This window comes from Myxine glutinosa, chromosome 14, assembly GCF_964187855.1.
Source record: "Myxine glutinosa chromosome 14, kmMyxGlut1.1, whole genome shotgun sequence".
Lineage (NCBI taxonomy): Eukaryota > Metazoa > Chordata > Myxini > Myxiniformes > Myxinidae > Myxine > Myxine glutinosa.
This window is the reverse complement of record NC_136274.1, coordinates 84,105,756-84,131,717: the sequence shown is the minus strand read 5'-3', so window position 1 is coordinate 84,131,717 and position 25,962 is coordinate 84,105,756. Positions and strand designations below refer to the sequence as shown.

Sequence of the window (25,962 nt, the reverse complement as noted above, 5' to 3'; positions counted from 1 at the left end):
TTTTTCATTTTCGCCCCAAGGTCAAGGTCACAAGGTCAGGAAATTTAGAAAAGTCGATATTTGATGGTTTTATTACATTGTTTGCTTCCTGATAGGGTGAAATGTCGTACATGATCTTATATTATCACATACATCATGAAATACAAGTTTTCCAACAAATTTCAGAATCTTCGAAATTTGACCTTTGAAGGTCACAACGGTCAAAGTTTCAAAGTTGTCGGAATCGAACCTAATTTTCGGTATTGTGTAGCTAACTAACCTCATAACTGATTATACATTATTTTCTATCTCATTTCAAGGTCAGTAACCTTCGTTTTGACATTTCCGGGCCTGGCCTGTCCGGGCCTGTTTCGGTTATAAATCCATCCTTTGTCATTGAAAAACAAAAAGCCTGGTGTTGGCTTAGCTGTTAGGGTGCCGGCTTGGGATCCTAGGATCCTGGGTTCGAATCCCGGTCGATCGCTGAATTAACGTCAGGGGGGTTAACTCAGCCTGTCATCCTTCCGAGGTCGGCAAATTGAGTACCAGCTTGCTGGGATGAATGATCACGGTGTGTACCCCGATTTAGAATACGCACACTGTATCCCTGCGCATCGAAGAGCGTGACCAAGGGTTGGCGCCAAGAAGGGCATCCAGCCATAAAAACATTGCATCAAACAGGGAACCATGAATTGTCATGGGGCCCGCAAGGCTAACCCCTGCTCTAGCGGGGAAAAATGGCCTAAAAACAATCATTCATATATTCTTTGTCATTGAATACCGCTCGCTCGTGAACCATCGTCGTCTCCTGACTTGTATTTTTTTTTTTTTTTTTTGTTACGAGTGCAATATCCCAGAGACAATGGCACATCTTCGTATTACAATCATTGCGATCGCTTCAGCCATTATCGAGCTTGGCTGGCTGAGGAACAAAAAAAAAAAATGAAAGTAGTACATACAATACAATTTGTGGCAGTTTAGCGACCTTCCGATTTGGTACTTTAGTGATTATTCCAACATCGTTATCAGTCTTTGTAGTTCGGTAAACGCTGGGAAATGAAAGGTATGCTTTTAATGGCTTATAACCTCATTCAGTAGCAGCTTTGCAACGTATCCTTTTGTACACATTTGATGTGGTGACCACGCTATCCCTCCATATGGAGTACTGTACTACCCGCATTCCATGGTATACACTGCATATGAAAAAGGAAGGATAATCAAATTGACTCACCTTGTGACTAACTTGCCAGGATATCTTTCCTGCTTCCTGAGCATGACGCTTCCAGACGAGCTCGACCATGCCACGCTCTGCAAGGAGGCTTCCGCACACCTCACGCATTAACCGAGACACCCGTGAGAGCTGGCACAAGCTGTAACCGTCCAGGAAGCGTGCCACATTCCGAAGCACAACAAATGGTAAACAGCTCATCAGGTCCAGATAAGCTGAAGCTGGTGTCCTTTGACATTCTGATGAGGCCAGAACACAATTTCTATGTTCCAGTTTCAAACAATGTGGTTCCTTATGCTTCTTGTCACCTTCTAGCCGCAGAACCTTTCCAGGGCTCTCATTGGCTTCACGTAATCGTTTAGATACTTGCACACCAATGCAGGTGTGCACAGCAGATTTCTCAAGTTCTGCGGCAACAAATGGCTGCACTCCAAAGGATCTCAGCAGTGTGCTGTACACGACACGAGAGCCAGGCATTGAACCAGGACAAAATCTAAGCTGAGTATAAGAGCATCCATATTGAGCGAGTGGGCAGCGCTGTTCAAGCCAGCCATTCAGCCCAGCATGGATATCCCCGTGAACATTCTTGAAATGGTGTGGATACTCATCACGGCGGAACACCTGTCCACACACGAACGTGAACATCGATCGCTGTCGAGCTCGGTATCGCTCAACACATTCGAGCACCAGATTGAGACCAAGGCGAGGAAAAGGGCTTGGATTTGACAGCTGCGGGTTGGCGTGGTCACAGGCCGATGCAGATGCCATCTCACCTACTACAGTACGCGTTGCCAGCATTGCCGATGGTGCTGAGAAAGTTTGCGTGCCAACATCCACGTGCAAGCCGTCCACCGACACATGCCGATCCGAGATGCTACGCCCCCGTGGAGACGAGCTGTCAAGGCAAAATAGCAGCGCAGCAGTAACAAGATCAATGCCAGACATATCCAAATGTGGGTCACCATTTTGAGAATGCTTTTCTTCAAGCTCAATCGTGTCCACTGCTTTTTCCTCTACTTTGTGCAGTGACCAGCATAAATCACCAATGACAGAGCGCCGGAACGAGTCTGGCAAAGGGAACCTTGGTAACAAATGTTTGTTGCATTCGTTCATGGGACTGTTGGTCGATTTCTGTTGTTCCCTCTGCCCTGTAATCCCCAAGTCGGAGAGTTTGCTAGTCCGCGAGCTTTCTTCGTTCATCCACGCCTGATGCATTGTATCTAAAGCAGTGTCCATCACCATTGGCAGGCCTACATCCAGCACTTTCTCTTTGTGGCTATCACAATCATTACTATCAATATCTTCATGGCAGCCTTTAAGATCTTCCGCTCCCAAAAAAGCCTCATTTACAGTGATTCTATGAAAAGAATCATGCAGGACATCCTGTCCACGCTCACTCGGGCCTTCTCTTCCAACAATGTCACAGTTCTCCAATTTTGTTTCTTTTATTTTGCGATTGCATTCTATTCTTTCTCTTGGCAAATAATTTGAGCACTCATCATTGTTCAAAACATCAACAGCCTTCTCTTGCTGAAGGTCCACAACCACCATTTCTCGACTGGAAGTGTGTGCCATTACAGGATCTCTTTCGCATTCTTTGTGAAAACTATCAGTGCAGTTCCCACTTTGCTCGGAGGATTGAGATTGACGAGACTCGGGTAGTGCTGATGAATCAAAATGTGGCAAGGGTAGAGGTGGTGTGCTATCATGCGGTTGTGAGTCCATTGTCTCCTGGTTATGTCCAACTGTTGTCGATACCTCTCCGATGCAAGCCTTTTTGCAGCGCGACTTGCTGACCAGCGTTGCAACCTAAAAACAAAATTCAATAAAGGGTCTGAAGAGAGAGGCAGTAGAATTTTTTTTTCAAAAACCCCAAAAAGATTGTATTGAACATTTACAAAATACCATTGCTACTGAGGTTCTCAGCCCTACCAAGAAAACTATCATTTAATGGACATTCTATAATACAAAGCATGTGAGCTACTTTCAAAAAATAGATGTTTACCATGTGATCAGAAATCAAACAACAACAACAGGCATTTTAAGGCCATTCTCCCTGCTGGAGCAGGGGTTAGCCTTGCGGTCCCCATGACAATCTTCTCCATTTTGCCCTATTTTCTGCATCTCCCCTTGTTAACCCCCTTGCCCACATTTCTTCTTCCACCATCTTTAGCCAAGTCTTTCTCGGTCTTCCCCGTCCTCTACTTCCTTCTACATTCATTTCCATCATTCTTCTCAACCAGTCACTTTCATCCTTCCTCAACACATGACCAAACCATCTCAACCTGTTCATCTTCACAGCATCCATCACAGGCTCTATTCCCATCATCTTTCGCAATTCATCATTTGTCTTCCTCTCTCTCAACGACACTCCGCACATCCACCGAACCATTCGCATTTCCACCCTTTCCAACCTTTGTTGCTGCTCTACGTTCATTACCCATGTCTCGCTCCCATAAATCATAACACTTCTCACACATGCAGCATACACCTTTCCCTTCAGCTTCAACGACACTCCCCTTCTCATCAGCACGCCACTCAGTTTTCGAAACTTCTTCCATGCACATCTCACTCTCGCAACCGTTACCGAGTCTGATCCACCTTCTCCATTCAGCATGTCTCCGAGGTAGCAAAATGTTTTCACACCTTCCAGCTTCACGCCATCTCCAAGATCCAACTCAACATTTCCTCCCTCTGCAGCTCCCTCTGTGAACACCTTACACTTGAATGTAGCTGCCACACTGGTTAATGACCCTCGCAGACCACTACATTTTTTATGAACCCACTCAGCGCACATTGTACATTGAATGGTGTTCACTCTGACACCCTTCCTGCACACAGCACATGGCCACTTCCCAGTTCTTTCCACCTCACCATATGCCATCACCTTCGTTTTTCCGATATTCACCTTCAGACCTTTTGTCCCCATACATTCCTTCCACTTGTTCATCTTCTCCTGAGATATCAAACATATTATATATTTCTCACAATGACAACTGACTCGGAGAGAGACAGAGACAGAGACAGAGACAGACAGAGACAGACAGAGACAGAGACAGAGAGAGAGAGAGAGAGAGAGAGAGAGAGAGAGAGAGAGAGAGAGAGAGACAGAGAGAGAGAGAGAGAGAGAGAGAGAGACAGAGACAGAGAGACAGACAGAGACAGAGACAGAGAGACAGACAGAGAAGTCCCTTAAAGGGACTCATAATCATATCCCACAAAGTTTATACTTATTTGATCCAACTCTACAGGACTCGTACAAACACCACCGAGTGAGTTCCCTGTATTCATACAATCCTCCACAGTTCCCACACCTTTCTTGCAGAGCATGATTACAAGCTCATGCTGTCTGGACAAACTTACCCGCAATGACTCGAGCAAGATCCTTTGGTCACGCAGCGCCAGCGCCATGTCCAGCTGCTCTGTTGCATCGTGCTCCTCTTCACGTACGGTATCCTGAAACTGCTGCGGTTGCTGCTCTCCAACCCTAACAACCACAATAGGGAAAAGTAGAGAGTGTCAAATATATGGCACAAGTGATCAAAGTTGGCCATGGTCAGCATGGTGCACACCACAGTACCGCAGAAAAAGTAATGTATTAAACTCCACTGGAATGAACCATCCCCAAGGTGATAACAGTGCAGGACATTGGCAGCTATCACTGAGCATTTGTGAAGAAAAAGTCACAACTTGGCATTGGTAGAAAATATTACAGAACATGTGATACCAACAAACCTATCAGTGTTTAAAATACACTTTCAACTCGGCAATGAAGATGCTTCTAAATTTTTACACCAACATTTCTTCACAGAACATCATTGGGCCTAACACAACTTCCAATGACCTTGCAAGTCCTTGTATATTTATACAAAAATATCCACACCTATCGGTTCTAATCTCTTGGTTAGTGGTGAGCAACCTGTGGCCCCTCCCACCCCTCCCACTCCCCCACCCCCCACACCCCTGGTTTTACATTCTGCACTGTGTATAAAAGCTTCATCCAAAATATTGTCACCCAGAAGTTCCATGAAGTAAGTAGTTTACCGTAATGATTTGTCATGCTTTTTATTTTGTATCAATGTGTTCAATCTCTCACTACATTCCTAAAGGTGGGTTTTCACGGGACACGCGAACGGTTCGCGAAGGATGCGAATGTCGAAAAAATGGCAAAGTCCAACATTCGTATTTTAGGCTCCAAAAGTTCGCCAAACATGCGCGGGGGTTCGGAAGCGTCGTCAATTGTTCGCAGGAGTCGTTTTTTGTTCGGCGGGTATTTCAAACATTTTTGAGAGAGAAAGAGAGAAAGAGAGAAGAGAGAAGAGAGAAGAGAGAAGAGAGAAAGAGAGAAAGAGAGAAAGAGAGAAAGAAAGAAAGAGAGAGAGAGAGAGAGAGGAGAGAGAGAGAGAGAGATAGTGACAAAGTCCAACGTTTTTTGTTCGGTGGGTATTTCAAACATTTTTGAAATACCCGCCGAACAAAAAACGACTCCTGCGAACAATTGACGACGCTTCCGAACCCCCGCGCATGTTTGGCGAACTTTTGGAGCCTAAAACACGAATGTTGGACTTTTTTTTCGACATTCGCATCCTTCGCGAACCGTTCGCGTGTCCCGTGAAAACCCACCTTAATGTACAGTACTGTGCAAAAGTTTGGGTTATTTCAATGATATTCATACATTAAGATACATTCTTCAAATTATCAGTGATAACATAAATGATCTCTCTGACTGAATGAATGAATGAATGATCGTTTTAAGGCCGTTTTCCCCGCTAGAGCGGGGGATAGCCTTGCGGGCCCCATGACAATCATGGTTCCCTGTTTGAGGCAATGTTTTTATGGCCGGATGCCCTTCCTGACGCCAATCCTTGGTCACGCTCTTACGATGCGCAGGGATACAGTGTACTTATTCTAAACCGGGGTACACACCGGGATCATTCATCCCAGCAAGCTGGTACTCAATTTGCCGACCTCGGAAGGATGACAGGCTGAGTCAACCCCCCTGGTGTTAATTCAGCGATCGACCGGGATTCGAACCCAGGATCCTAGGATCCCAAGCCGGCACCCTGACCGCTAAGCCAACACCAGGCTATGGTGTTGACAGTCTCTGACTGACCAACTGACCAACACCAGTCTCTGACTCTCCGGGAAAATCCCCTTCATCTATTTGCTGATGACTGCACACTCAGACAGGTGGGCTGCAACTTCTTCTATATATTCAGACCTAGAGAAAATCACAACCTGGTCAAACACATGGAATATGTCATTCAATCCAGACAAATACCACACGGTCACTATCTCTCTCCAAGAGGACCATTTGGCAACACTCCTCCCTCCCCCACCATCTACTTTCTAAGCAACCCTCTTGAGGAAGTTCAGGCATTCAAACTCCTTGGTGTCACCATCAGCCATGATCTTTATTGGACAAGTCATGTTTCAAAGTTGGCCTCCAAAGCCAGCCATCGACTGGGCATCCTCCGTCATGAAAAGTCCTTATCTGGCACACCTGAACCCCAATCCACCTCTAAGTCCATCATCCGCAACTTAATGGAGTACTGCTCCCCACTCTGGGCACGCTCCACTGCCTCACATCTTCCTCAGCTTGAAGCTGTGGAAATCAAGACCTTCAAGATTATTGGAATCTCCCGTGATGAATCTGAGTCTATGGGCCTATCACTTCGCCATCGCAGACAGGTCGGTGGTCTCTCTGTCTTTTACTGCCTTATTTGTGATCTTGCACCCTCTGCTCTTTCATGCTTTCTCCCGCCTCGGCCTTACACCACCCACCCTCCCCGGGTTTCTGCAGGGCACACACGATCCACCATCCCCCTTCTGGTAAAACTCCCAAAATCCAGAATCACTGCTCTTCGCCACTCATTTGTTCCTGTTTTCTCCCACCTGTGGAACCAACTTCCACATTCTCACACAATCTCATTCTTACCTCCAGGTCTCCAAGACAGCTGTTCACCACTATCTCAGATCAGTCCCAATCCAAAACCATGATCTTTTCTACCCTCGTTAAACCCCCATCCCCCCAATCCAATCTCCCCTCCTTCCAAATATCCAATTTTCCCTCCTTTGAGTTTCCTTCTGTATTCATCTTGTCCACCCTATGCATTCATTGTTTGTCCAACTCTCCCTCTATCTTGGCCTTCAACTCTGCTGTTGGTGGTTCCCCTCTCTCTCCCAGGACGTGTGTCTCCACTGGTAGACTCTTTACTGTTCCTTTTGTATTGTGGTATCTTAACATCTGTTCAATGTACTAGCTCTTCCACAAGCCTCAACTATGTACTGTATACAAAAATTAACTAGAATGGCACTCGGTAGAGCGCATACCGCCACCACCAGGCTGAACAGTGTATATTTTGTATCCAACTGATAGGCCGGATCTAGATTTGGACCTGCACCAAAATCTAATCGGCTTGTTCTTGTCACCTAACCAACTCGTCCACATTGTTTTGTCATAATCCATCCACAACTTTTTGAAATATTGTGCTATGTATCATTTTTGGCCCCATCTTTCAATGGTGAAAAATCACTTTAAAAATTATTAGACCCAGATCCGGATCTTCACCAAAATATAATCATTTCATCCTTGTCGCACACCCAACCTCTCTGCCAAATTTCGTCTGAATCAGTCCACCACTTTTTGAGATATCCTGTTCACAGACAAACAGGCAGACAGTGGTGAAAACAACCTCATCCACCTTTGGTCATACATGTTTATTATTGTAAATGAAGAGCCTTTAGAAATGCACGTGAAACAAACTGCTCAAGTAAATAACAACAACTGTCATTTTATAGTGTCTGTGATTGAATGTTCTTCTGATTAAGCTATTTCCACTCGGAACTGCATGGTGCTGCAGTATCTGCTTGTACTTCTCTTTTGTTAGTGTCCCATTGATTTCAACAAGTTTTGCTCAACCAAAAGCTGAGATACAACCCCAAACAGTCACAGAGCGTCCCCAGTGTTTAACAATGGGCTACAAAAAGTGCGTATCGCAACATTCTCCAGGTCTTCAGTGTACGAACTGGCATCTCTTACATCCAAAAATTTCAAACTTAGATTCAAACCAGAATACCCGACTCCATTATTCAGTCACCCAATCTTGGTGTTGCCCTGCAAATTTCTTTTCACCTTATTCTGTGGCCTCAGCAGTGGTTTCTTTGTTGCCACTCTGCCATGGAGAGCTGCTGAAGTCAGCCTTCTGCAAACGGTGCTGGACAAGGTGCTAATGTTCAGGCCGCCTCTCATTGCATTTGTCAGCTGATGACTTGATTTTCTTTATTCACATAAGCAGAGCAACTTCAGGTGCTTGTCTTGCCTTGCGGAGGTTCTTCTTGTTCTTCCAGGCCTCTCTTATCCTGTACTGTGCCAGTTTCTTTCAGGTGTTGTAAAGTGTACCTCACACCATCAAAGGAGTTTTTTTTTTTTGCTATTTTATCGTGTGTCCTCCTTCTCGCAGAGTTTGGATATCCCCACGCTGTTCTGTTGAAAGTTTATTCCTTAGTGCCATTCTGAACCGACTCAAAGACTTACAAGCAAGGGAACAAGCTGATGAAAACCAATTTACATATTCACTAATTTACAACTTCTATTGTGGTACCTTGTGATTCGCATTAATGTAACTGGTGTCGATCACTTCAATAACTACCTCCGCTAAGATGGACGGAGGTTATGTTTTCACCCCGTCTGTCTGTCTGTCTGTAAGCAGGATATCTCAAAAAGTTATGGACGGATTCAGACGAAAGTTGGTGGGCAGGTTGTGTGCATGAAAAGGACAAATTGATTTGATTTTGGTGAAGATCCACGTATGGATTTTTTCAAATTCCAAAGTGATTATTCACCATGGAGTGATGAGCCTCAAAACGATATATAGCACGTTATTTCAAAAAGTTGTGGACGATTTATGACAAACCTTGATAGATGAGTTGAGTAGCTGACAACAATGAGACAATTAGATTTTGTTTGAGGTCAGCATGCAGATCTGGCCTATCAATGGGATACAACAGGTAAAATGTTCAGCCTGGCAGAGGTATGCACTCCACAGTGCAATAGCCTGTTCACAAACGGACAAACAGGGGTGAAAACATAATCTCCATCCTCCTTCGGTGGTGGAGCTAATAATTAAACTTTTTTGGTTTCCCAATTTCTTGTATGTACTTCAAGGTAACTGATATTAAATTGACTTTCACAGAAATCCGAATTATTAAATACCTACATGGCACACTTCTAACATTCCATGAATGTTTAATGGAGAATAGCACCTCAAAAGTGAAAATAACCAAAACTTTTGCACAGTACTGTACAGTATATATTGTTACATTTATGGGGGGTAGGCAATGCCTTAGTCCAGGTAGAATTGTATAGGATAGTGTGCTCTGAATGTCGCGATGAAGAAGAAGAACCCCTATGTACCATTAAGTAGGGAATCCGTTAGACGAGATGTTGTGTAAAAGTGTACCTTTGTCCCCATGACGAGGGGTGGGGTTATGTTAATTAGTTAGGGATTAATGGTAAATTCCCTGCATGTAAATAGCCTCTGTACTTTTCCCATTGTTCATTATGACACACACCACACCCGCCATGCACTCCACACCTAAAATAAACACCAAATAAAAGTAACCGGAACAGGACATTGAGCACCAATCATACCACCGAACACCATCACATCAAGCAGGCAGGTCTGTGAGGCCACGCCCTGAAGAGCATTGATTGGTTAGGGACGGCCATAGAGCGAGGAAATGGACTCGCTGATTGGAGCATGCACGGACATTGTCGAATGAGTGAGAGCCTAGAGAAGAAGTGGGGACATTGGTGCCGTGCGGTCACATATACGGTGCTCTCTCGCGTTGGGGCAGTCTTTGCGAACGGCCGCAGATACAGCTCTCGGCATCTGGATTTCACCACAATCAGTCGTGTCCCGACATTGTCTTCGTGGTCCCTGGCTTTCATTGGTTTGAGCGACCGCTTTGTCCTTTCCTTGGCTCATCAGTGCCGGCTGTGCGTCGTCTGGGTGCTGTGTGGAGCAGACGGCGAGTGGACGGGCGTGGCCTGCTCGCTTCACGCTCGGCGGCTAGAGGAGCAAACCGCGCGCCAAGGCCTGTCCCCATGAACGGACTTCGCGTCAGGGCGTGCGTTTCCTGTGTGGGGACGCGGGTCCTTTGACGGCCCCGGACACCAGGAGGAGTGTAGGCAAACGCATCTCACAAACACTCCGCATTATTTTCACCTTTATTTTTCCCCTTGTGTTGTATACGAGTCTGTATGTAGGGTCTCTCGATTAGGAATTTCAGTTTACAGTGCTTTTTTTTTTTTTTTTTGTATACTGAATCGAGGCTCGTGAAAGAGCTAACATTTACTTCACAAACAAATCAACCAGACAAACAAAATATATAAAAAGAGGGAGCGGAAGACAAGATGGGGAGAGAAGCGGCAGCACACAAACACAACATTTGAGAGCAGGGAGAAGTGTGGGAGGGAGAGGGCTTGGGGGGAGGAGGCATGGGAAGGGGGGTGGGGGGGAAGAGCCCAGAAAGAGCTGGGGGGGGGGGCAAGGCCAGAGAGGAGTCGGTAGAAGACGGAAAGACCGCCAACCTGCCTGCGGTGAGTGAGTGAGAGGCCCTCGGAGTTAGCTTCATCGCGAGAGATTCCAATGATTCTGAATGCTTTGGTTTCAACAGCGTGAAGACGAGCTAGGTGTGAGGCAGGAGCACCAGCCCAAAGGGGAGAGCAGTATTCCATTGAGCTGCGGATGAAAGCCTTGTATGTGGTGAGGAGCTCAGATGTGCCAAGGAAGGACTTCGCACGACGGAGGATGCCCAATCTGGCTTTGGAGGCCAGATTTGAAATGTGGTTTTCCCAGGAAAGATCATGGCAGATAGTGAGACCCAAAAGCTTGAGTGACAGACCTTCTTGGAGAGGATTATTCAGAAAGTGGATGGGAGGGTTGTCCTGTCGGTCTCTTCGGAGAGACATCGTAAGAGTGTGAGATTTGTCAGGATTGAAAGACATTTTCCACTTGTTTGCCCAGTCTGTGATTTTGTCCAGATCTGCAGAGAGTGAGGAGGCTGCAGACTGCCGATCTGAGGGATGAAGAATGGAGCGACAGAGAGTAGAGTCATCAGCAAAGAGATAGAGAGGATTTTCAAGAGAGTCAGAGAGATCATTGATGAAGACTAGAAAAAGCACAGGGCCCAGAACACTGCCTTGGGGAACTCTAGCCTGAACAGGAAGAGGAGATGAGAGAAACCCATTCAGGGCCACACGTTGACTATGACTAGAGAGGAAGTCCGCCAGCCATGCGTGGAGATTTCCATGGATACCAAAAGGAGAGTTTGGTGAGCAGAGTGGGGTGCCAGACCGTATCGAAGGCACGTGATATGTCAAGGGAGACTGCTCTAATTTCCTGTTTGGCATTGAGGACCTCCATCCATTGTTGAGAAAGCAGAAGCAGCATGTCCAGAGTAGAGTGTCCAGGTCTGAAACCAAATTGATGATCAGAGATCAAGCCATTGGAGAAGAGGAAAGATTTCATATCTGAAGCAATGATGGATTCCATGACTTTGCTGATAATTGGGAGAAGGATGATTGGTCTGTAGTTGCTGGGATCTGTTTTTGCACCTTTTTTGTGCAAAGCGGTGATGTTGGCCGATTTCCAAGCAGATGGAAGATGACCTTGAGCAAAAGAGAGGGTGAAGAGAACAGAGAGAGGGAGTGAAAGAGCGGAAGAACATGATTTTAGGACCCGTGGGCTGATGCCGTCAGGTCCAGTTGCAGAATCAGAGTCGAGGGTTGACAGAAACTTTTCCACCTTGTCAGGAGGAAAGGACACAGAGTCCAGGAGCAGCTGGGTACGACTGGGTACGGTGGGTACAGAGAGGGATGGGTTTGGGACACAAGATTTAGAGGCAAACACAGAGTTGAGGCATTCAGCTTTTTCACGTGCGGAGTCAGCCGTGTGGCCATTAATGTGGCGTTGGAGGGAAATTGTGGCATTATTTTGTGGCATTATTTTGTTACCGGCATTTCTTTCAACTAGGGCATGCCCGTACTATATATAAGCTAGGACGTGCCCGTACGTGGGTGCCCGTTCCTTGCCAAAAAAAAAAAAACATTTGTGTAGGGGTGTGTGTGTGTAAACATCCTAGGGCGTGCCCGTACGTGGGTGCAAAAAAACATGCGTGCAAACAACAACAACAAAAAAAAACTTTGAAACCACGTGGCAGTAACGACCACAGAACCCCCCCCCCCCCTCTATTTACATGAATGGTTTGGTCCATTCGCAACGACCACAGAACCCCCCCCCTCTATTTACATGCAATGGTTTGGTCCATTCGCAACGCCAAAGCGAACGGCGAACGGCTAAATCGCCATAGCTCGGTAAGTACTTGTCCGATTAATTTCAAACCTTGAAAAGGCACATCCTCGGGTCCCCAGCAATATACCTGGCAAGTTTAAAGTATATCGGACCCGTGGTTGTCGAGAAACAGCGGTCACAGACAAACAAACAAACGTACAAACGTACAAACAAACAAACACACAGAGATTACTGGAATTATAGATAGATAAAGCCGGTATTTTTACATTGTAATTCTGTGTCGGTTGAATTAATTATCGCAGGGTCGAAGACATCCAGTGGGGTCCATGAAGGTAAGAACTTCGCTGCCTCCCGCTGCCCTCCCCGGCGCGTATAAAGAGGGTCCGCCATCGTTGACTGAGCGCCTCGGAGTGTGAAGCTCGTTCGGCTATCCGTCCCCAAGGGTGTTCACCCCAGGAACGTGACAATATTAATAATGTTATCCTGTATTTATAATGTAATATATGGCTTCTTTGAAGTTAAAATATATCATTTTGGATTGTAATTGTGATAAAGGGGGTCATGACTGATGGCATCCTTATGTTACTCTGCAAGCCTCACAACAAATATATGTCCATCCTTAGATGATTTGGTATATCTTAAAGGCCCAACTCTCTAATCAGTCTCCTTCTCCAAGGTTCCGGAGGTGCCTCTAAGTCCGTCTCCAGTGTGCACTTGCCCTCCATACCGAACAACACTTCAAATGCCACAACAACTGACTCCACTCAAGACAAGGCTAATTGTATCCACTCAGCATTTCCCTCCAACACTCTTGAACAAAACCAATCCCTATCCGTTCCTACGACATCCCTCATACCCACTGCCTCCTGGACACTGACGTTTTCCCGAAAGGAGGAAGAGAAAGTTTTGGCAGGCCTTAGATCTGCGTTGGTGACAGGTCCAGATGCCATCAGCACCAGTGTTCTCAAATCCTGCTCTTCTTCTCCGTCTGAACTCTTCAGCTTGTTCTTCAGCTTAGGTCGGCTCCTATTTGCTTGGAACGCAGATAACATCACTCCAATACACAAGAAGGTGCAAAAACAAATCCTCTCAATGACAAGCCAGTTAGCTTACTTACAATTTTCAGCAAAGTCATGGCATCCATCATCACATGTTGACATCAAATCCTTCCTTTCCTCAAAACAGCATGATATTTGATCATAAATTTGGATTCTGTCCCAACCACTCAATTTTTTATATGCTGCTGCTTCCCTCTCAACAATGGATGAAGGCCACGGATCTCAAGCAAGAGATCAGGACTACTCTGGCAAAACAACACAGTCGGACACCCTGCTTTGCTTGCCAAGCTTTCTGCCTGAATAATACAAGGCCTCCTCCTATCCTGCCTTGCCAACTTGCTCCACTCATGCAACCAGAAAGTAGCTCGGCATTTTTTTTTTTTACCTCAACGTAGCTGCCAAACTACTTCACCGATGACGTCATCTTGTACAACTTTTTTGCACCATGGGTAATCGATCATAACCTGACAAGAATCAAATCGATAGCGTCTGTGGTTTCGGAGAAGAAGATTTTTAAAGTTTTCGCCTAATTAAAAGTTGGTTGCCTGGTGAATACAAAATCAAAATATGGGGGAAAATGGCATCAATTCCCATTGGCCCCAACATTCCTGGAAGGTTTCAACTTGATCAAAGCAGCAGTGCCGACGCTAGAGCTTCCACAAAATTCAGCGGAAAGAATAATTATAATAAGAAGTCCAATAACAAAAGGAGACCCAATCTCTTATAGACTTGGTCCCCGAATAACTTGAGCTAATTATTACATTCATCCGGATGTTCGGAAAAAATTCTCGTATCCGGATGTTCAGGAAAATCTAATCGTTTCGTCCTTGGCGCATACCGGACCACTCCACCAAATTAATTCCGAATATGCCAACAACTTTTGGAAATATCCTGTTCACAGACAAACAAACAGGTGTGAAAACATAACCTCCGTCCACCACTGGCGGCGGAGGTAAAAAGAGTGGTGCAATAATTAAAAACAAATACCGGACAGGCCAGCGGTTCCACTCCATAGTACAGCACACCACACTGGCGGGACACACTCTGATGTGAGCACCGATGGCACAGCGGTGCATCCACAGGGGGCAGCCGTAGCCGGCATTGGGGCAAGGCACGCGCTCCAGAGGGCACAGTTGCCTATGCTCGTTTCCTTTGCATGCGTGAAAGAGCGCACCACAGGCCGCCGGACAGGGCCTGACCTCACAGGTCCCTCCGGTCCCGAGGCGGGCCTTACAGCGGCGCGTCACACAGCGAGCACAATGCACGTGCTCGGCAGCTGCCGACGGGACGCCGTCAAGGGGCAGCATGTCGGTGGCATCCGTGAGGTCACCGAGTAGAGTCCGGCAGCACCCACCTAAGGACGAGTGTGGAGTGGGGCAGAGAGGGGTGCGGGGTTCAAATGAGGCCCTTCTAGTACCACATCGACAACGGGATTCAGGAGTAAGACTACGTAAAGACCGACGGTTGTACAGATGCTCAAACAGCCAAGGCACATTGCAAAATAGAAGCACAGTCGCTAACCAAAAGAGGGCACTCAAATAAACCTCTCAACTTGGAAGCCGATTATATATCCCAACAGATCAGGTGATTCTTAAGGGTCAAAAGGTGACACATTGAGCGATGTGCCACTGGTATCAGCTGCTTATGGCCATTTTTAAGGTTGGTAACGAGATCAACAGCAACTCCATTTTCTCTTAAACAACACACGCTTCCCCGCACCGTCAAAACCGTTGGAAGCAAAACGTCAACAAATCATCAAATTACTTGAGAAAAGTTCCATTTCTTGTCCAGCGTACTGTTTTTGCCCAATTAATGTTGCCCGAAGATGGTCTGGTGTTCAAGCGTGCCACGATGTCTGCACTACCCACGTGATCGTTTTAAAAATAACCGACTTAGTCCAGTATTGATTTACAATGCTGTATTTGACCAAAGATCTAGGTTCCTACTGTAATAATTTGACACCAAAACCCATAAAACATCCCAACAACCCATAAACAAACAAGCCTGAAGACGTGTCCAGCTCACGTTTCGGACAAATATGCAAACACCAGCCGAGACCAAACGCATCACGAGTTTGCGCTTTCATGTCCGACATGTCAAAATAAACGTGCACAACATGCAGGTGTACGTCATAGGGTCTGTATGCACAGGCCGTGGACTTTGTGCTCGTCACATGATCGAAAAATTGTCAAACACAACGCCCTGACCGACCTTACAGCGACAACAGCGTCGTACCCTCCTTACAAATATTCGGACAAAACATCAGCTGATTCAAGACGTGACTGCAACAGTTGCTGAGGGAAGTGACAGAAAGTTTGTTGTGCTCGACATTCAGCAAGGAGAAACAAACGTTACTACTTCATAACACCGGTACGGCCTATTGCGCGCGTTCAACAACAAAGTTCAGAGCAAAACGCTTATTGTGACAAAGAATTCTGTCATCGTGATTCTGAATGAACTTGTACTTATGGCCGATTGTTTAATGATCGTGCGACAAACCTTAACAAACCAACTTCCAAAGTGGCGTTTCAAAGGTGACACCAAATTCCTGTTCCAAGAGCGAAGCCATTTAAATTCACAACTCTGCCACAACTTTTTATAGCGTTCCGCGCCCGACCCGTGCCCGACCCGTGCCCTTGTAAGGGAAGAAAAGCGACACAAATGCCTCCATTCTGGAATTACTCATTTTGGTGTCTCTCCAAGCCATAAGAACCAAATTAAATGACATAACCAGGCTGGTTAATAACACTTACAGACCTAACGTACTCTCACTACAAACACAACCAAAACAATGTACGCACCAAACAGCGGGATGGTCAGAATATGTGCCTGCCCCCCCCCCCGCCAAAATCACTGGTCTAAACGTTTCCTGGACACCACCAAACCCAAATCCTCATCCTCATCGTCATCGTCATCTTCGCACCACACACCCCCTTCCAAAACACCACAGGACCAAATGCCTCACCATCCCCAGACCGAACATCCCTCCATACACGAGACCGAAAATGACCTAAACTATAGCCCCCCCCCCCCCCTCCCGCCCTTTAACACCACCCGACTGAAAGCACCCCAACCACCCTCCCTCCCCCCTCACGACCCCTCTCCTCCCCACGGACATCACGACCAGAAACGCACCCCTTCCCAGCGACACTACTGATCAGAAAGCGCCCCCTCCCTGTGGACACAACAGAAGGCAGCTCCCCACACGAACACCACCCAACTCAGCTCCCCACACGAACACCACCCAACTCAGCTCCCCACACGAACACCACGCAACTCAGCTCCCCACACAAACACCACCTAACGCAGCTCCCCACACAAACACCACCCAACTCAGCTTCCCACACGAACACCACCCAACTCAGCTCCCCACACGAACACCACCCAACTCAGCTCCCCACACGAACACCACCCAACTCAGCTCCCCACACAAACACCACCCAACTCAGCTCCCCACACAAACACCACCCAACTCAGCTCCCCACACAAACACCACCCAACTCAGCTCCCCACACAAACACCACCCAACACAGCTCCCCACACGAACACCACCCAACGCACCTTTCTGTTTCTCCTATTCCTGAACCACAAGCTTTAGCTACCATTGCAACCCCTTTATTAATTTTCCGACTCAAGAACCTTTTCCTCCTCATGGTTGAAAATATTAAACACCGGTAAATAAAACGAATCCACTTTCGAATAATTTGAATAAAAATCCGCGAATCGCCGATGAAACATTAAAACTGCACAACAACCAGCGCCATTATTTAAATAAATAAAACCACAACAAATCAAGTCATGCCGTCCCGTCATGTCGTCCCTTCCCGTCCCGTCCCGTCCCGTCATTTCCCCTCCCTTCCCGTCAATTCCCCTCCCTTCCCGTCCCTTCCCTTCCCGTCAATTCCCTTCCCGGCCATTCCCTTCCCTTCCCTTCCCTTCGCGTCCCTTCCCGTCAATTCCCTTCCCGTCCATTCCCTTCCCGGCCATTCCCTTCCCATCCCTTCGCGTCCCTTCCCGTCAATTCCCTTCCCATCAATTCCCGTCCCTTCCCGTCAATTCCCTTCCCGTCAATTCCCTTCCAGTCAATTCCCTTCCCGTCAATTCCCTTCCAGTCAATTCCCTTCCCGTCAATTCCCGTCAATTCCCTTCCCGTCAATTCCCTTCCCGTCCATTCCCTTCCCGGCCATTCCCTTCCCATCCCTTCGCGTCCCTTCCCGTCAATTCCCTTCCCATCAATTCCCGTCCCTTCCCGTCCATTCCCTTCCCATCCCTTCGCGTCCCTTCCCGTCAATTCCCTTCCCATCAATTCCCGTCCCTTCCCGTCAATTCCCTTCCCGTCAATTCCCTTCCCGGCCATTCCCTTCCCATCCCTTCGCGTCCCTTCCCGTCAATTCCCTTCCCATCAATTCCCGTCCCTTCCCGTCAATTCCCTTCCCGTCAATTCCCTTCCCGTCAATTCCCTTCCAGTCAATTCCCTTCCCGTCAATTCCCTTCCAGTCAATTCCCTTCCCGTCAATTCCCTTCCAGTCAATTCCCTTCCCGTCAATTCCCTTCCAGTCAATTCCCTTCCCGTCAATTCCCTTCCCGTCAATTCCCTTCCAGTCAATTCCCTTCCAGTCAATTCCCTTCCCGTCAATTCCCGTCAATTCCCTTCCCGTCAATTCCCTTCCCGTCAATTCCCTTCCCGTCAATTCCCTTCCAGTCAATTCCCTTCCCGTCCCTTCCCGTCAATTCCCTTCCCATCAATTCCCTTCCCGTCAATTCCCTTCCCGTCAATTCCCTTCCCGTCAATTCCCTTCCAGTCAATTCCCTTCCCGTCCCTTCCAGTCAATTCCCTTCCCGTCAATTCCCTTCCCATCAATTCCATTCCCGTCAATTCCCTTCCCGTCAATTCCCTTCCCGTCAATTCCCTTCCAGTCAATTCCCTTCCCATCAATTCCCGTCCCTTCCCGTCAATTCCCTTCCAGTCAATTCCCTTCCCGTCAATTCCCTTCCAGTCAATTCCCTTCCCGTCAATTCCCTTCCAGTCAATTCCCTTCCAGTCAATTCCCTTCCCGTCAATTCCCTTCCCATCAATTCCCTTCCCGTCAATTCCCTTCCAGTCAATTCCCTTCCCATCAATTCCCGTCCCTTCCCGTCAATTCCCTTCCCATCAATTCCCTTCCCGTCAATTCCCTTCCCGTCAATTCCCTTCCCATCAATTCCCTTCCCGTCAATTCCCTTCCAGTCAATTCCCTTCCCATCAATTCCCTTCCCGTCAATTCCCTTCCCATCAATTCCCTTCCCGTCAATTCCCTTCCCGTCAATTCCCTTCCCGTCAATTCCCTTCCAGTCAATTCCCTTCCCGTCCCTTCCAGTCAATTCCCTTCCCGTCAATTCCCTTCCCATCAATTCCCTTCCCGTCAATTCCCTTCCCATCAATTCCCTTCCCGTCAATTCCCTTCCAGTCAATTCCCTTCCCATCAATTCCCGTCCCTTCCCGTCAATTCCCTTCCCGTCAATTCCCTTCCCGTCAATTCCCTTCCAGTCAATTCCCTTCCCATCAATTCCCGTCCCTTCCCGTCAATTCCCTTCCCATCAATTCCCTTCCCGTCAATTCCCTTCCCGTCAATTCCCTTCCCGTCAATTCCCTTCCAGTCAATTCCCTTCCCGTCCCTTCCAGTCAATTCCCTTCCCGTCAATTCCCTTCCCATCAATTCCATTCCCGTCAATTCCCTTCCCGTCAATTCCCTTCCCGTCAATTCCCTTCCAGTCAATTCCCTTCCCATCAATTCCCGTCCCTTCCCGTCAATTCCCTTCCAGTCAATTCCCTTCCCGTCAATTCCCTTCCAGTCAATTCCCTTCCCGTCAATTCCCTTCCCGTCAATTCCCTTCCAGTCAATTCCCTTCCCGTCAATTCCCTTCCCATCAATTCCCGTCCCTTCCCGTCAATTCCCTTCCAGTCAATTCCCTTCCCGTCAATTCCCTTCCCGTCAATTCCCTTCCCGTCAATTCCCTTCCAGTCAATTCCCTTCCAGTCAATTCCCTTCCAGTCAATTCCCTTCCCGTCAATTCCCTTCCAGTCAATTCCCTTCCCGTCCCTTCCCGTCAATTCCCTTCCCATCAATTCCCTTCCCGTCAATTCCCTTCCCGTCAATTCCCTTCCCGTCAATTCCCTTCCAGTCAATTCCCTTCCCGTCCCTTCCAGTCAATTCCCTTCCCGTCAATTCCCTTCCCATCAATTCCCTTCCCGTCAATTCCCTTCCCGTCCCTTCCAGTCAATTCCCTTCCCGTCAATTCCCTTCCCATCAATTCCCTTCCCGTCAATTCCCTTCCCGTCAATTCCCTTCCCGTCCCTTCCAGTCAATTCCCTTCCCGTCAATTCCCTTCCCGTCAATTCCCTTCCCGTCAATTCCCTTCCAGTCAATTCCCTTCCCGTCCCTTCCAGTCAATTCCCTTCCCATCAATTCCCGTCCCTTCCCGTCAATTCCCTTCCAGTCAATTCCCTTCCCGTCAATTCCCTTCCAGTCAATTCCCTTCCCGTCAATTCCCTTCCCGTCAATTCCCTTCCAGTCAATTCCCTTCCCGTCAATTCCCTTCCCGTCAATTCCCTTCCAGTCAATTCCCTTCCAGTCAATTCCCTTCCCGTCAATTCCCTTCCCGTCAATTCCCTTCCCGTCCCTTCCCTTCCCGTCAATTCCCTTCCCGTCAATTCCCTTCCCGTCCCTTCCCGTCCCTTCCCTTCCCGTCAATTCCCTTCCCGTCAATTCCCGTCCCTTCGCGTCCCTTCCCGTCAATTCCCGTCCCTTCGCGTCCCTTCCCGTCAATTCCCGTCCCTTCCCGTCAATTCCCTTCCCGTCCCTTTGTTGTAATCGCCGCTCTCCGAGCCAGGCTCTTCAAGGTCCACTCCCGGGTCCAACCGGGAGTGGACCTTGGTCGTGCTCCACCTCTACCTTCACCGGCCTCACGGTGCAGCGATACCCGGCAACCCGAGGAAGAAGAAGAACCTACCAGGCAATGTTCCACTCGGTACTCGAAGGCCGAAGCCCCTCGATGTTTCTCTTCTTTCACTTTGTGCCTCCCACCGAGTGCTTGTCGCTCTCAACCCAAACCAACAGGGAGCGCACCGGAAGCACCAAGTGTGGCAGGAAAAGTCTTCTTCGCCCTTTTAGTTATTCTTCTTCACCATTCTCCGAAAAGTACGAGGAAAATGTTAATCCTGTAGATCTTCGGTCTTTTCTTCGGTGTGAAATATATTCAATATCACGTGGGAATGCGAGAGGGATCATGTTCCTTTCAAACTTCCTCCCACAGGATACCACGGTTTGTCCTGTTTTATTTTTGGAGAGTTTTAAATGGCGCTTTCAGCGCCGCTAGGCTCTATATATGCCACAAACACAAACACTTCGGCAATAGGAGTGGAGACCAGGTAAGATTACCTGCTTACCGTATGATTACCGTTCAGGATTACCGTTCAGGATTACCTGCAGTTCTCTTCAGGAGAACCCACATTTCAAAGTTGGCCTCCAGAGGCAGCCACCCACTGCGCATCCTCCATCGTACAAAGTGTAAAGAGCCAGACGAAGGTTCGAGATCAACTGGTTTTTTTTTGTTTGTCTGTTTTTTTGTATACAGAATCGAGGCTCGTGAAAGAGCGAACATTTATTTCACAAAAAAATCAAACAGACAAACAAAACATATAAAAAGAGGGAGCGGAAGACAAGATGGGGAGAGGAGGGGAAGCACACAAACACAACATTTGAGAGCAGGGAGATGTGTGGGAGGGAGAGGGCTTGGGGGGAGGAGGCGTGGGAAGGGAGGGGGGGAGGGCAGGGAGAAGTATAAAACACAAGGACACCAAGGACTTCCAGGACAGAAGTTGGTATTTCAAAAAAGTGCATTAGGGGTGAAATTAGCGGGGGTAGAAAAGATCAAGGTTTTGGATGGGGGAAAATAAGAGATGGTGGTGAACAGCTGTTTTAAAGACCTGGAGGGTGGAGTGGGATTGAAGAGAGTGAGGGAGTTTGTTCCAGAGGCGGGAGAAAAGAGGAATGAAGGAGTGAAGGTGAGCAGAGAGTCTTGATTTTGGCAGTTTAACCGTAAGAGGGTTGAAGGCAGATCTTGTGCGACCTGTAGGAATATTTGGCGGACAGAGCCCAGAGAGAGCTGGGGGGGGGGGGCAAGGCCAGAGAGGACTCGGTAGAAGACGGAAAGACCACCAACCTGCCTGCGGTGAGTGAGTGAAAGGCCCTTGGAGTTAGCTTCATCGCGGGAGATTCCAATGATTCTGAACGCTTTGGTTTCAACAGCGTGAAGACGAGCTAGGTGTGACGCAGGAACACCAGCCCAGAGGGGACCGCAGTATTCCATTGAGATGCGGATGAAAGCCTTGTATGTGGTGAGGAGCTCAGGTGTGCCAAGGAAGGACTTCACACGGCAGAGGATGCCCAGTCGGCGACTGGCTTTGGAGGCCAGATTTGAAATGTGGTTTTCCCAGGAAAGATCATGGCAGATAGTGAGACCCAAAAGCTTGAGTGACAGAACTTCTTGGAGAGGATTATTCAGAAAGTGGATGGGAGGGTTGTCCAGTCGGTCTTTTCGGAGAGACATCGTAAGAGTGTGAGATTTGTCAGGATTGAAAGACATGTTCCACTTGTTTGCCCAGTCTGTGATTTTGTCCAGGTCTGCAGAGAGTGAGGAGGCTGCAGACTGCCGATCTGAGGGATGAGGAATGGAGCGACAGAGAGTAGAGTCGTCAGCAAAGAGATAGAGAGGATTTTCAAGAGAGTCAGAGAGATCATTGATGAAGACCAGAAAAAGCACAGGGCCCAGAACACTGCCTTGGGGAACTCCAGCCTGAACAGGAAGAGGAGATGAGAGAAACCCATTCAGGGCCACATGTTGACTACGACTGGAGAGGAAGTCCGCCAGCCATGCATGGAGATTTCCATGGACACCAAAGGAGGAGAGTTTGGTGAGCAGAGCGGGGTGCCAGATCATATCGAAGGCACGTGATATGTCGAGGGAGACAGCTCAAATTTCCTGTTTGGCATTGAGGACCGCCATCCATTGTTGAGAAAGCAGAAGCAGCATGTCCAGAGTTATTTATGCATTCACCCGTAGATCGCCATATCCAACAACAACCACAACAACTCATAACACTAAGACCGTTCTTGGCACACCTGACACCTGCGAGGTACTGAGGTGAGCCTCAGTTTTTCATCCACCCACAAGGCCTTCATCCACAGATTGATGGAGTACTGCTCTCCACTCTGGGCTGGCGCTCCTGCCTCACATCTTTCTCTGCTCGTCGCCATGGAAACAAAAACCTTCACGATTATTGGAATCTCTGGCGATGAAGCTGTCTTTGGGCCTGTCACTTCGCCATTAGCCCAGTATAATTAGGTATTGGGGTGGGGATAAATAGTGTAGCAGCATAGCAAACCTGTTGTGCATTTTGTGATACAAGCACCAAATTTGGCACAAATGTACATTAATATGTTGCGAACATTTTCAGATATTGGGCCACTTGAAATTCTCTCTTTATGTCCGCCATATTGGATTTCAAAATGGCCGCCACTTGAAATCTACATTTGCTATTATCTCTGGACGTAATGCAGCTATTGACTTGATTCTGGTATCTAAATGTATGTTTTTGGGGGCAAGGAATCCAATGGTACCAATTTCAACTTAATATTATCTATCACAGTCTGTTATATAATTTTATTTGGAAATTATCTAGGCAAATATTGGATTCAACACAATACTTTGAAAAGAATGTCTTAGTTCTGTAAATGTCTTAGGTATAATACTGACATGCTACATGGTCTAGTATTTGAGGCTAGGTGTACTGGTATCTGAGGCTAGGTATATACCGGTACTGAAGATATGTGTACATAAACAGTGTCATGTGCCGAGAACGAGGACTTAGGACTTGGGACTCAAAGACTCAGAAGAAAGGAGCAACGGATATATTTATTGGAACTCGAGTACTCAAGCTTGAGGACAGCAAAGTTGCATTGAAACTCACAAGGAATGACCAACAGTACAACAAGATGCTCTGAAATAATTCAATTAACATTGCTTTATATAAAGGAAAGTCAGGGGTGGAGTTAGCTCACAAGACACAGAGACAGAATGGGCTCATTGGGTCCCCCACCATAGTCCCATCCTGTTGTTCAGTTAATTAAAGGAAGTTCATCCAAGGCCAGTCATGGGTTAGCTTCTGATAAGGAGATGGTCAGCATTATGTGACAACATGTTTACAACTTTCTGTATAGCAGCTGGCTTGGGAAAGTACAAAGGGGAGTGGTCACTCGTAAAACTGTCAACTTGCAAGATAATGGCAAAACAGGAGAAAGGCAAAGAGAGATAAGAGTTTCCTCCAAGGCCTGGAAAGGGGAACTAGAGATTGCGCCCACGCAGGCCAGAGCACAAAGGCAGAGAACTCCTTATTAGGATATTACACATCCTCAATGCAGTAGAAAGAACTCAGTATCATGAAAGAGTACAGTAGCAAGTCAAAACAAAACATATAATTGGTTATACTTGGTAATTGGTAAAGCAGCAAGGATATACAAAGGGGGAGGGGCATTACAGCTCCCTACATACCGCCCTTTTGGATCTAAGATACAAAGTTATCTACGAGCCAATCAAAGGCCTTTATTTCAAACAAAAACAGAAAAATCATTCAACATATCACGCGAAGGCAGCCCCGTAAGAATGTCCCGTACCAAAGCACCACACAAACTCAGTAGGATGATTCGCGTCTGTATGTGAGTATGCAATGTAAGGCCGTAAAAGCAGAGTGATCAAATGGCACACAAAATCCACCAAAAGAGGTGGGAGAGAGAGAGAGTGTAACTAAACGTAACGTACCACACGAATGCAGCCCAGTGAGCATGTCCCGTACCCAGTACCGCACAACGAACCCAGCAGGCTGATCCGCGGGTGTGTGGGTGCAAGTGGGTGTAAGTGGATGTATGATGTAAGTCGGGTGTAGATGGGTGTATGAGGTGAGACCGTAGAGACATGAAGATCGAATAGCGCGCCAAATCCACAACGAAGACCTCTGGTTCCACCGGGGTCCACACCCAGGAAGATCTCCGACCCACCCTTGGACCACAGAGGTGCAGCCGGACTCCTCCCCAACTGGAGCTCGCCCAGGCTTCCCCAAGTGAAATCCTTGTCGATCTTCAGCGCTCAATCGATATTCATGTTCATGAGGTCTCTTACGTGCTGGTGATCTGGGGAAGACACAACATCGTCAGTATCAGGTGGCTCAAACCTATGGCCATGAAATAAAGCATAACGATCCAAAGGTGGGAGAGAAACTTCCTTTGGGTCAAAGTCGAGATCGTCCGAGGCGATGCTGCTTGCTTCGCTGTTATTCAAGGGCGAATCTCCAAAACAATCAGACTCGGAACTCAGAGTATTTTCACGATCGAGTTCCTCTCCATCCGGGCTTGGGTTCACAGCTGGGTCCACATCCCGAACTGGGTCAGTGGCGTTTGACTCACTGTGGGCTTGTGAGACATAAAGGTGAGCTCGTGAAACATGGAGAGGCAGAGCCTGCATTGAAACATAAACATCAGCCGGGGACCCTCGCAAGTGGCCCACATCATCATTGGTAACATCATCAGTAACATTATTTTCAGGTGGCGTAGGCCTGCGGAGTGGACGGCCCATAGTCATAGCCACGGCATGGCATATCGTGAAGAAACGAGAGGAATCCTTCAGGAAATCGTCGATTTCTTCTTCCGACGTGTCGGGGCCCAGTTTAAACGGCCTTCTGGTAGCCTGAAATGCTTCGAGGTCCGCATAAGTGTACTCGACATCATTATCGGTAATATCAGCAATGGAAGAACAATCTTCGGAAGCGAAGATCTCATTGTCGCGGCCCAGGGACTCGTTCAGGTCGTCGTTCCAGGATCCGCGACTGGCAGTTGAGTTGACAGCTGGTGTGTCATCCGGACCCGCGATCCGCTGGTCGATCATCACCATGGCCTTTTCCGGTGTCGTCTTCAGTGTCCATCCTGTGGAAAACTTCCTCACACACGCAAGGACTAAAGCCTTGATTATCACACAACTAACCACGATTCCAAGGACTATTGCCAAAGCGGTTAGTACCCACTTTACAATTGTGCCTGTCCACCCTTTGAACCAGTCGGTAAGCCACTGGTGGGAGGCTTCCCGATCCAAGCGATCCCTTGTCAATGAGTGAGCGCTTTCCCTTAACGTTATAATAGCAGCACTGACACCCTGTGAGGGGTCAGGAATAAAAGTGCAACATTTACCCTCAATTATCCCACATACCCCTCCTCGTTCTGCCAATAGCATATCTAATGCAACCCTATTTTGCATAACCATTGTACGCAGATGGACAACTGTGTCCAACATT

At 47.6% G+C, this 25,962-nt stretch overlaps 1 protein-coding gene across 4 annotated transcripts in view; it reads right to left on the bottom strand.

Annotated features, from left to right (window-relative positions):
* The window catches only part of FBXO30 (F-box protein 30), a 40,799-nt gene extending 19,667 nt beyond the window's left edge, over nt 1–21,132 (bottom strand). The window contains exons 1-4 of one of the 4 annotated variants that reach the window (XM_068136347.2): nt 20,574–21,132; nt 14,571–14,937; nt 4,571–4,694; nt 1,211–3,016 (exon numbers count right to left, since the gene is read on the bottom strand). In XM_068136347.2, coding sequence (XP_067992448.2) covers nt 1,211–3,016; nt 4,571–4,694; nt 14,571–14,890 — 2,250 coding nt within the window. In that variant the 5' untranslated portion in view covers nt 14,891–14,937; nt 20,574–21,132. Of the gene's footprint in view, nt 1–1,210; nt 3,017–4,570; nt 4,695–14,570; nt 14,938–16,384; nt 16,414–20,515; nt 20,549–20,573 lie in introns of those variants that run through there. The other 3 variants (XM_068136349.2, XM_068136348.2, XM_068136350.2) reach the window with 3 other exon arrangements.
* Between the last annotated feature and the right edge of the window lie 4,830 nt (nt 21,133–25,962).